Genomic DNA, 12,459 nt, shown 5'->3' with positions numbered 1-12,459 from the left:
GGGTTTTGTGTTGAATTATTGATGTATGTTGTATGTGTGAATCAGACTTTATGGGAGACTGTGACTTTAAATCCTATTCCGAGTTACGCCACAAGAGGGCACCGTGGAGCGCTAGTCGGTAGAATTGAGCCACCCAAACTTCCGTCCTTTAGACAGACAAGAGCCTGCGTGATGAACACCACTAATGTCTCCCGTCTCTGCTTTTACCTGGAGGTTGGTAACGTACCATCCAGTAGGCCTACACATGATGTAACGGCTACATGTCTAGCTTTGTTATTCTGAAGTTTGGTTTCAAATGGGTCGACTGTAATGCATGGTTTAGTTAGTAGGAAACATCCAAATCTTCTCATTGTCTAAAATGGATGCACGCGGACCTGTTAAAGTAGGCCTTGAGAAAATGGTGATTGCGTCGTCTTGCGCCGTGCCTTCTGTGTTTTTCCGTGTGCTTCCGACCAGAGGGTGGAGTGCTATGATGACTGGGTGCAACAGCACAAAACACAGAATGATTGGTATATTAAAGTTATTTATGTCCTCGATGATGTCAATTTATTATTGACAGCATCAGTTACCACTGGCCCACTCGATGATTGTGGGGCATGACATCATCAGTGGGTATGACATAATCAGGGGCATTTGCATGCTCAGTCATCATCAGTGACCCCTGGCCATCACTTGACAATGATGACAATGACAATGACATCCCCCTCCACTCCGTTGACAGCGATGGATTTCTGTGGGGGAAAGCAATGCAACAGCCCGGGCCCGACGAGTGCGAGTCCGACTCGGTGCGGCTTGGAGCGGGCAGGCAGGCGAGAGCAGGCGGTGGCGTAGCCGCAGCGGGTGGCTGTCCTGGCTCGATAGCGGCCGAAATCCCAGCTGTAGCGGAGGACCGAGGCGTACGCGGCGAATCATGATCATCTTGTCGTATCCGTTTAGCCGCTGATGTAAAAAAATTAAATATCTTGCTCTGCTCGCTCTGTCATTCCATTGTTGTTACGAGTCGGGCAGTCGGCATGTAACTAACCAGTAATACCGTTTCAGAGTCTAATCTCAGGTGGGCGTCCCCCACCAGTAATACCGTTTCAGAGTCTAATCTCAGGTGGGCGTCCCCCGCCCAGCACATTGTAAAGTGTAAACAATGAAGTGTGTATTGGGGGACAGTGTAGCCTATTGTGTTTCAAATCGCATCAGCTGAGCTATCATTGGGAGCGGAGGCTTGTCCTTTCCTCCAGGGGCAGGTCAGGAGCAGTGGTCGCTATTTCTTTCCAGCGCCCGGGGACCTTCATTGGACCATCATTGGACCAACTTCAGATGTTGTCGTCACTGGTCAGATGACGATCTTCTGCATGTTTTTTTTAGTGGGGGGTTATGTACGGAGGAACCCCCTGGGGGGTACGGGGAGAACATGCAAACTCCACACAGAAAGGCCCTTTCGACGAGATAGCCCACCTGGGCAGTAGGCACTGAAGATGTTTAGAAAGTTTGCTGCGCTTGTGACAAATTGCTGTGTGAAAGCGAACCGAACCAAATGAAAATCGCAACAATGTTGCAACTTCACCCCCCCGAATCGCACCGAGTCCACCAGCTTATATGTGAAAGCGACCTAAAACGGATTTTTTTAAATTCAAACAGATAATTACGATGATCCGATGTAGAAGGCTCAGAGGTCGATGGGGGGTCGGCCCATCACAATGGTCGATGACATCGTCCATCATGCCAACCCTAGGCTGGGGCCCACAGGACAGACAGATGGTCCGTGCCATAACGGATTGAAAGACGGTCTGTGCCATAATGGAAGGACGGTCCGTGCCATAACGGAGGGACGGAAGGAAGGACAGACACACACACACACACAAAGTCAGTTATAGAAGTGGCTGCACCCCTTAAGAAATGTTGCATGCTTCGCGTGCTCATCTCTAGGGTGGAGAATCTGGAGACGATGCACCATGGGCGCAATTTTTTTTGGGTGTGACCAAAAGCATGCCAACTCATACGCTTAGTGTGCCGCACTCCGTGTCCCTTCTGTGATCTTCCACATATGCTGCAGGACCAAACGGTGACCTGGTCCAGGTCTTCTGTCCTCTTGTGGTCCGGAAGTGGTTCGAGCTGGTCATGTGTTGTTGTCGCAGGTTCGCAGGTTGATTGGTTGGGTCAGGGTTGGGTTGGATACGGCAAAACTGGTTGCAACAATGCAACAGTGTGATCCATGAAATAAAAACGTTGACGGCTCAGGTGGCTAGGCCACACACTCAGAATGGACCAGGGCAGGTCATAGACATTGTGACATCATCAGTGATGTCACAAATGCTTCCCAACAGAGGCGATAAGTAGGACCGGTAGAGTTTGTGTAACCGCACTCGGTACAAGTGAGTAAGTGAGCAGGCACTGCACTAACTGACACCAGTTCAAGATGGCAGAGATGGACTGGAGCACTGGAGATGAGCGTGCCGCTCCTGAAGTTTTGAGAGGACTCGCTCGACATTTAAACTGTCTCAACGAAGACAACAAAGCCACAAGGAAACGGGCTCTCGAAGCTATCAAAAAGGAGACTGTGGATAAAGGGCTTTCCAGCAGTGTGTTACAGGAGGTTTTCTCTTGCCTCCTCAAGCCTCTGCTAAAATGCATGTCAGATCCAATGGAGAGATGCAGGGAAACTGCAATCGTGATGATAGGAGAGTTTATTCGTTGTGTCCCTAAACCAGAGGAGTCCCTGCCTTATCTCATGCCCTGTCTGTCTCAGAGGTTTGGGAGGAAGGAGAACCTGGAGCCTGCAGAGGAGCTTCGGCTGTCAGTTATGGAGATGCTAACTCTCACCGTGGAGGTGTGTGGAAAGCAGCTAGCACCTTATTTGGACGACATGATCAACATACTGCAGAGAGCTATCGTCGACCCTTTCCCAGACGTCAAAAGAGAAAGTTGCAAATGCACTGTAAACTTTGCAAAGTGTGTGTCGGAGCACTTTCACGTGCAGGCTGACAGTCTGGTCAGGCCCCTAATGCAGACCATTGCTCATCAGCACTCCCGGGTGCGAGTGTCTGTCATTGAAGCCACCGGGGCTGTCATTCAGCATGGCACTGGGAAAAATGTGGGTGATGTACTCTCTCACCTGGCACAGAGACTGTTTGATGACTCTCCACAGGTGAGAAAAGCCGTGACAAATGTGGTTGGTGATTGGCTGCTCCACTTGACAGACAGATACTCCTTCTTCCACAAACTCCTCCCCCTCCTGCTGAGCAACATCCATGATGAGATTCCAGAAATAAGACTCCTGGCAGCCGACCTTTGGAGGCAGACAGGCGCTCAGTGGGAGAAGGAGAACAAGGATGACATCAAGGACAAGATGGACTTCCTCCTCACACCACCTCCCCTCTACCCAGCTGGAGTGGAGCGCCCCGGGCTGGGCTGCAGGGAGCTGGTGGTGAGGAACCTGGGCAGGATGGTGCCGGCCATCACCCACGACATGACTGACTGGCTGGTGCCCACGCGGGTCAAGACCTCCCAGCTGCTGTCTGTGTTGCTGCTCCATGCCGAGGACCATTGTACCCTTCACCTCCAGCCTCTCCTGGCTGCCCTCTACCGCGCATGCTCAGACTCAGAGCGGGACGTGGTCGACAACTGCCTGGTGGCTGCTAAGCTCCTGGGGACCTTTGTCCCTCCTGAAGTCTTCCTCAAACTGCTGCTGAACCATGTGGAAACCACCTCTTCCTCCCACCCCTGGGTGCACCTCATGGTGCTGGCTGCGGTACTGGCAGGCTGCTCCGGACCCCTCCTTAAACCCCACCTCCAGCAGGTCACTGACACGCTGGCCCAGCCTGACGTCTGCCAGGAATATCAACAGGTAATGTACTTGGAGCAGCTGTTGGCCTGTGTAGACGCGCTGCTGGGCCAGTGTGAGGCCGATTGCGGTCTGGTCAGTCTCCAGCTGCTGCAGGTGCTGGTTACTGTTCAGAGCCTGTCCACTGAGCCGCTGCTCAGCAATAAGGCCCTGGAGAGTGTACGGCGGCTGTGTAAGGTGCAGGGCCTGAACTCGGTGATGGAGTTGTATAGACACCACATGGGCCAGCTGCTGGACTGGCTGTCTGCTTCTGTTAACACCTGGTCCAGCTACTCCCCGCAGAAGCTCCAACTGCATGTCATAGCCATGCAGTCAGGTCCAGTGATCGGGGAGTTTGTGACCCAGCTGATGCCCCTGCTCCGGAGCTGCCTCCACCGAGATGACAGAGACCCAGAGATGAAGATGAGTATCTTCACAATGCTCGCCAAACTGCTGCTGGACTCAGCCAACACACTGGACTCCCAGGGGTGTTTCCGAGATGAGTCAGAGATGTTTCTGTGTGAGGTGTTGCTTCCTAACTTGGTGTGGCATGCAGGCCGCACTGCTGCTGCCATCCGCACCTCAGCCCTGAGCTGTCTGTTGGCCCTGCTGCACGGAGGGGCCATCACACCTGGACAGTTGCTGTGTGTGGAGGAGAGGCTGAGTCCCCACGTGTTGTCTGCTCTACAAGACGACTCTCAGATGGCCAGACTGCTGGCATGCCGCTGCCTGTCCAAAATACTCACACTCATAGGACCCAGTCTGCATCCGGATGCACTCAACAAGATCTACCCTGAGCTGCTGAAGCGTCTGGACGACAACAGTGAGGAGGTGTGTGGTGCGGTTTTGCGCGCCCTGGGCCTGTGGCTGTCCAGCCTGCCGACAGACTACAGCCCCCGGCTCTGTGCTCCTCACCTGGAGCTCCTCTTCCAGCAGCTCCTACTGCACCTGGACGATCCCAACAGCTCACTGCAGGAGCAAGTCCTTGGGGTCCTGAAGACAGGAAGTTCAGTCCACCCGGAACTTCTGAAGAAGGAAGTGGAGGCGGTGAGGGACAAACAGCACAGCCCGGTGTACTGTGACCAGCTACTACAGCACATCAACTCACTACCCATGGAGTCTGCTGAAGACTGTGCAATGACAAACTGTAATTCTTTCTAACACATCTAACATCCCCTAAGTCACCTGGCAGCAGCTAAATTGGTAGCAGTGGAGCAGATTAAAGTACAGATACTGTGTTTTCAAACCTCAAAGTCCGGACCAAGGTCCGAACCATATTCATGCTTTTGTTACATGGCCTGGGGAAACTTCCTGTAATTGGTCCGAAAGTCTGAGCTATCCCAAAAATGCTTTCACACTGTAAACAAACCGCACCATGGTGGTTTGATCTGGACCAAGACCACCTCTCACACCTACCACTTTGGTTTGGATAAAACTGAAAAGTCCAAACCAAACAAGGTTGGTGTGAAAGACCCCTAGTATAGTAATGAAATATTTCTACTTAGTTACTTCCCATCTCTGCCACCAAACAAGGTTGGTGTGAAAGACCCCTAGTACAGTAATGAAATATTTCTACTTAGTTACTTCCCATTTCTGCCAATGCCCACAGCGCTGTGAGCTCTAGCTCTCTCCCCACAAGTAATAATGAAAAGCACAGCCAGAGAAGAAATGGAGACAAGAGTATCAAAATAAAGGTAGCCTACCTTAGAAAGGATGAAAGCTGAAAATGCCAACAGTCTTCTGAGTCAAACCAGGTACAACGTAAAAAAAAAGGAAAAAAAATCTTCATCAGGAGGTGTCCATCTGAGATGCTTGCCTTTCGTTAAAGAGGAAGGAATCCTGATACTCCTTCATGTACTGAGAGGATCTGGCTTCGTCCAGGAACAGAGGGTAAACTTTTAATGTCCTCCACCTGCACCTCTGTCCCTCTGCGTTTTCGACACACAAAACTGCAGTGGCAGTGCTTCTTCTTCTTCTTTAGTGTTTTATGGCAGTTGGCATTCTTTATGTTGCATTACCACCTCCTTCTGGATTCCGCTCTCCAGCAGTGCTTCTCATCGGTGATGAATCTGATATCAGGGATATCGTCAGTGATGTCACCCAAGCAATTGTGATGTCATCGGTGATTATGTCATCAGTGAGTGATGTCATCAGTGATGTCACTCGAGCAATTGTGATGAGAGCCAGTAGGGTTGGTGCGAGTTAGAATATGTGATAGCATATGGCTCCAAATCCGCTCATTAGTCAATCAGTCAATTCCCAGCGAGCATTTTTAGGTTGAAAAGACGTTTAAAAAACGTTTAGGGTCAACGTTGAAAAAACGTGCAAGAAAGGTTCAAGAGTGAAAGTTTTTTCACCGACTATTTGCAGTTCACATTTAGACCATATTTCACCAGGATCTTAAATTAAAAATTCAGCACCGCACACGGGATTCGAACCACGTTCTCCCGGCCTGAGCTATATATTTACTTACAATAACTAGGGAGCCGGGCACATATATATTCTATCTCGCACGCGTGTGTGTGTGAGCGTCTATAGGCTGTACGGCTTCAGAGGTTAACTTCATTTAACACCAGCAACTCAGGGGGTACACAGAGCCTATAGTCTGTTACAATAACAGCATGCCCAGAGCACCTCGTTCCGCACTTGTTGCAGACCGGTGCAGACTTGCCTTGGTCTAGTCAGTCACACAGCTAGTAGCTAGCGACTAAGTACTTGCGCATGCGCATTGCTGCAGGAACTCAATTCATTATATATTATATTGCGCTAAACTATTAACCACCATAGTTGTGTCTTGGAAGCTTTTTGCTGGCACCACATAGACTACACAGTAGTCCCATATTTATGATATTTCATGTGACATAAAATGCGTTGAAATGTAGTTTTCGTGTAGACCAGATTTCAACTCTCAGTTACACAATAAAATGGACAAATGCCAATTCACACACTATCAATATTCTCTATTCCAAGCTACAGCAAATGTTTTAACAATATGATTAACCAAATTGTGTTTTTTACACGTTGAAGTTGTAACCGCATTTTAGCTGGTTGAAAAGAGGGTGAAAGTAGGTCTTAGACACTCAAACCCAATATCACCCAGATTTAAACTAAAAATCAACGTTGAAAAAACGTTTTGTGCTCACTGGGTTATTTTAACGAGAGTTTCCCTTTCCGTTTTGACCAAGTTTCCCCTGCTTGAAATACAGAGATGGGTAGTGGGAGCATTTGCAGATGGCAGGAGCCAACGTGTCTGTTTTAAGAGACTAATAACTCTAGACTCAATCTGGGTGAACATTTATTGTAACAGGGTAAGTTCTTGTATTGTTCACTGTTTGAGTGTGTCGTGAGAGAAATCTATCTTTACCTTTATCTTATGTTGTCACTGTTTGTAGTTTAGTTCAGTTAGAGCAGTGCCGGCCCCAGCCTTTAGCCTAAACAGAATTTGATTTGGAGGGGGGGACCCCCCCCCCACCACCTCGGTGCTGCCATTAAATTACTATTGTCAAAGCTTCATCATTCGTACCTGTAAATCTAACACACATTAGTTGTTTTGCCATAGCGCCCAGACACCCATCTTTATTGGAAACATACCTTTATCTTTCAGTTTTTTCCTCATCTTCTCTTTTGATTGTGTATGAATGTAACACCAGCTCTGACAGAGGCAGTTGGAATTGATTAAAACACTAGTATTAACTAGCCAGTCTGTACAACACAATATTGTGTTTTTGTATGATTAATATTGACATATAATGTAATATATCGAGAAAAATCAAGTGCGCTTGGGGGCCCTAAGCAGGTGGGGTTCCTATTAGCAGTTGCTTAGTTTGCTTATGCCTAGGGCTGGCCCTAAGAGACTGTTGAGTTGCAGTACTATTATCTCTGCTTTAATGTTACAGAAGTCCAGAGTAACCTGGCGCTATTTGACAAAGATCATCGCCTCTAAAAATGTTGACAATGTGGAAACGCAGAACCGGAGCCTTATTATAGTAGTAAGATTTAAAATGGTATTAAAACGTTTTTAAAAAGTCTTCAATTTAACTTGTTTATACCTGTAGACACCCTAAATGTTACTTCCTATATTTCTTCTTATGCAATTATTTTAATTATATTGTCACTATCATACAATAAGTAAGCTACCCTTGAGAAATCCACAGGTCTTCTAACACATTGTGACTAATATGAAACATGACAACAATATTGGATCTGTATTTGCACAGCTGCAAACAAACATGATGTACATCCAGATGTCACTTTGCTTATCAGCTAGGAGAGCTTGAAGTGCAACACACTTGTATCATTATGTATTATTAAGTATGTATCATTTGAGTTTCCAAAGTGCAGGTGAATGACAGAAGACCAAAAGCATTTAGTCAGAGGCCAGCCTGCACAGTCACACAGGAAATCATGAATCCAGGGTAAATGTTGTTTGTTGAGAGAGTGAGAGACTCGGTGAAGTCATCTGGCTTTCTGTTGGATGTAAAATAATAATAATAACAACAACAACAATAAGAAAAATAAGAATAATGTTTATTGATGCTGCTGGCATAGATTTAAGGCTATTGACTCTTAAAGGATAAGTTAAACAAATAAATAAATAAATCTGTCATTATATCTACTCACCCCCATGCCGATGGAAGATGAAGTTCTTGATTTGTTTTCGAAAAGAAACAGAGTTGCAGCATTCTCCTAAGCAAATGAAGTGAATGGTGACCAAGTTTCAAACATAAAAAAAAACATTCTGGCGTAATCCAAGTCCCCAGAAGCCCTGAGATGCCATGTTGACTTGAAAATATTAATTTATACCCTGTTTTTGCCAGGCAGCTTGCTGTCGGCCTAAATTTGGCTCTGCATGAAGCTGACTGACTGACTGACTGACTGACTGACTGACTCACTCACTAACTCACAACCCTGAGCAAGTATCCGATGATGTCACCTAACACACATGCTGCCTGGCATATAGGCTATGTTTACCCTATTCTTGTTATGTGAAATCTTCATTGTAGACACGTTGCTCCAAGAAGGGCAGCTCCAAGCTACAGTGAAGATTTCAGCTAAAAAGAGGGTGTCAATTAAGTCTTTTCAAGTCAATTTGGCATCTCGGGGGTTGTGGATACTGGGGATTACGCCAGATGAGCAGTATAGAGCCCCCTGTTGTTGTTTTTTATGTTCGAAAGTTGGTCACAATCTACTTCAATTGTTTAGGAGAATGCTGCAACTGTGTTTTTCTGTGAAACTCCAGGACTGTTTTGTGGGCTAGAAAATGTCACTCGCCCTTCCATCAGCATGGGGGTGAGTAGGCAAATATATCCATCAAAAGAGAAAAGAGGTTGTATATATGTGTCCACAGAGCAGTGTAGGACATAACCAATTAAAAAAAAAAGTTTGAACCATTCAGTGACAATTTAGTTAAATTCTTATCATTTGACATAACAAGTTTTGATTATTCTATACCAGGGGTGCCCAAACTTTTTTGACCCAAGATCTACTTTTCAAGTAGCCAGCCTCCCGAGATCTACCAGTCCAGTTTCAACATCGCAAACGCACACACATCGTTTCCAGCCTGCAGTAACTAACCTCACAACACTTTCTCGTTGTCCCACAACCACTTGACATTAGGGCTGTGAATCTTCACTGGCCACATGATTCGATTCGATTACGATTCAGAGGGCTACGATTCGATTCGATTACGATTATCGTAATTATACTATTATTATACTATTATTAATTATTATCACTTTTTCCCCCAATACATGATTTATTTTTTCTCACTTTACAATACAATTGCATTGTATTATGATCCATAATTAAAATAAACAACTGCATGTACTTCCATTATATTTTATTTTATTATAAAAAAATAAAAAATAAAATCCCCCCTCAATGCCATGCGATCTACCACACTACCTTCGCGATCGACCGGTCGATCGCGATCGACGTATTGGGGACCCCTGTTATACACATCCCAATCAGCCAGTTGAAGAGCTAAATACTGTCCTGTGTGGGCAGCAGAGCATGGATCTCCTCATGTTGCGCCTCAGACTCTCATCCCGAAGGCCATAGATGAGCGGGCTGAGAAAGCGTGGTATGATGATGAAGCAGAAGAAGTTGAAGAAGGCGATGTCAGCTGGATTCCAGTTGGGATTGAGCACTATGAGGGCTTCAGTGATGGGGTGAGTGAAGGCCAACATGCACAGCAGAAGCTGAAAGCCGTGTAGCAGCACCGTGTGCATGGCTTTGCTCGCAGACGCCCGGTCCTGCCTCATCTTCCTCGTCTCCAACAGGATTCTTATGTAGGTGAAGAGGATGATGATAGCCACTACCACAAAAAACAGCACATTGAGGAAGACCTTGAACAGTGTCTGCAGGGGAGATGCATTGAGGACGGTCGATTTGCAAGTCACAGGAGTAGAGAGAACATCCACACCAGGCTTAGGCTTCATTATGGAGAAGTCAACAGCAGGGAGGATGCAGCTGACGAGCCACAGGGATAGGATGATCCTCCACATGCGGTCTGAACGCCAGGCGGCTGGGCGCTGCAGGGGATAGACGATGCTCACGTAGCGCTCCAGTGACATGGTAGCCAGGATCAAGGGGGTGTTCTGGAAAGTGGCAGTAGCTATGAATAGTATAGGAGCACAGAAGACAATGGCAAATTGCACCTTGCCCATGACGAAGAAAAAGAGCAGCACAGAGGACAGGAGCTGGAGGGTGTCATTGATCAGCATGCAGGAGAACAGGATGTAACGTGAACTCTCCAGAAACTGCTTGTGAGATGCAAAGATATGCAGCATAATCACAATGGAGGAGAGGTAAACACAAAAGACAGGGGTGACCACAGACACTTTCAATATCAGAGACAAGCTTGTCTGTGATGTTGCATTGCCTGGAAGTTCAGTCAGATTCTGCATCATCTTCCAGCATGACTGGAGCAAACCTGAAAATGTTCAAGAGAAAATAATTCAAAGATCCATATTCACACACTGAGCAATAAAAAAAACGGTTTGCTAAAAGGCATATCTTCATTGTCTTGTCTGAATTTTCATTGAGTATTCCCTCAAAAAAATTACAGCATGTTCAGACCCTGACTTATAAGTGAGAGAAATACCCAACTTTGTAGAAAAGAAAAATTAAACAGGTTATCTGTTTCCTCATTCACTCTTTCAAACATACATTAATTAGCCTATACATTACCCACATTCAGAATGATAGAACTTACCTGAGAACCTTCTCATCAGTCAGCAGAAATTAGGACTGGCCAGGCTACAGAGTTATATTCATTTTATCCAATAAGATGTCCTTGATGAATAACATCTCTGGGACCTCTTCCCCTTTCTCTAATGTGTTTTCCATTTTGTCAATATGTCTGACACAGGCTCGATTTCTCCAGAGATAAATTAATCTCAAAACATTGTTTTTCTAATTAGGAATAGATGTCCAGTGGGGAGATAAGTTGAAAAGTTGACAGGAAACTAATGACATAAGCAAAACTCTTATTTTAGGTGTCATCTCTGGGACCTCTTCCCCTTTCTCTAATGTGTTTTCCATTTTTGCAATATGTCTGACACAGGCTCGATTTCTCCAGAGATAAATTAATGTCATGCCATTGCTAAACATTGTCTTTCTAATTAGGAATAGATGTCCAGTGGGGAGATGGTTTCAAAAGTTGACAGGAAACTAAGCAAACTTTTATTGTAGGTGTAATGGGGTTATTTATTAACTGCATAACTTGTTTAGCAATAATGCTAATTTATGTGACATTTACCTGTCTGACACTACATGCTGTATAGTTGTGAATATTGTGTTTTGTACTGACTGCAGGTGTCAATACAAATCTAAATATTTTTTTCATCAAACTGAAAAAAAAATCCAACAGAATGATGTTTCTATGATGTTGGTTCACATAATATTTTTCAAACATTAAGAACTCACCAAAGTGAGAAACAAGGCCAATACTTTAATTTGTAATGTCATCACTTCCAGTTTGTTTCATTGTTGTGCATACAGGTAATAATCACTCATTCATGTAGAAATCACACAGGGCAGTATCACAGTCATTCCCCCGTTAATTTTCAATTGAGTCTCTCCCTGATTTTCTTAATTATATTTTAAAGAGTGATTCTCTTCGTTTTATCTTTAGGTGAGATTTACCAATTTGCACAAATATAGAATGTCCAAAATCATAGGAATACATCAATTATTCTCTGTTAGATTTTCTCTTTTAATAAGCATTTCTGTATTAGAATGTTAAAAACATGAAAAATAGTGGGAGATTTTTAATATGCATAATTTAAAGAATTGTTTGTGTTTTGCAGATTATTTATATTTTTATTGTATTGACATTTCATCCCCTTCCCACATTTTCTCCTAACTTATTTCATTGCCTTGCACAGGGCCACATCTACCATTATGGGCAACCTGGGCAGGTGCCCGCCGCTGCCCGGGGGCCCTAATTTATTTATTTATTTCCGTCGGGCTCATGTCGGGCTCCACAGAACTATTACAGAAATCTAAGACCAATCAGAATTAAATAAAAATACTTTCCAAGAAGGTTAAGTCTCATGATTGATTGTCATTGGATGACTGCGGGCACATGGTGAGCCATTCATGTTTCCATAGACATTTTGTAAAATGCTTATAGAAAATAG

At 45.2% G+C, this 12,459-nt stretch overlaps 1 protein-coding gene and 1 pseudogene across 2 annotated transcripts; one reads left to right on the top strand and one right to left on the bottom strand.

Annotated features, from left to right (window-relative positions):
- Positions 1-2,410: 2,410 nt before the first annotated feature.
- Positions 2,411-4,975, top strand: LOC310776505 (dynein axonemal assembly factor 5 pseudogene; annotated as a pseudogene). The gene has a single exon. The product of its transcript is annotated as a dynein axonemal assembly factor 5 pseudogene (transcript).
- A 4,805-nt stretch (positions 4,976-9,780) lies between these two features.
- LOC310776504 (odorant receptor 131-2-like) lies at positions 9,781-10,722 on the bottom strand (the record flags this gene model as incomplete). The annotated part of the gene is made up of 1 exon (XM_083636688.1): positions 9,781-10,722. The coding sequence occupies one exon, from the start codon at positions 10,720-10,722 to the stop codon at positions 9,781-9,783; it is 942 nt and encodes a 313-aa protein (XP_083492814.1).
- Positions 10,723-12,459: the final 1,737 nt, after the last annotated feature.

Source organism: Poromitra crassiceps (assembly GCF_964638095.1).
Source record: "Poromitra crassiceps genome assembly, chromosome: 5".
NCBI classification, from domain to species: domain Eukaryota; kingdom Metazoa; phylum Chordata; class Actinopteri; order Beryciformes; family Melamphaidae; genus Poromitra; species Poromitra crassiceps.
This window is presented reverse-complemented; position numbering and strand designations above follow the sequence as displayed.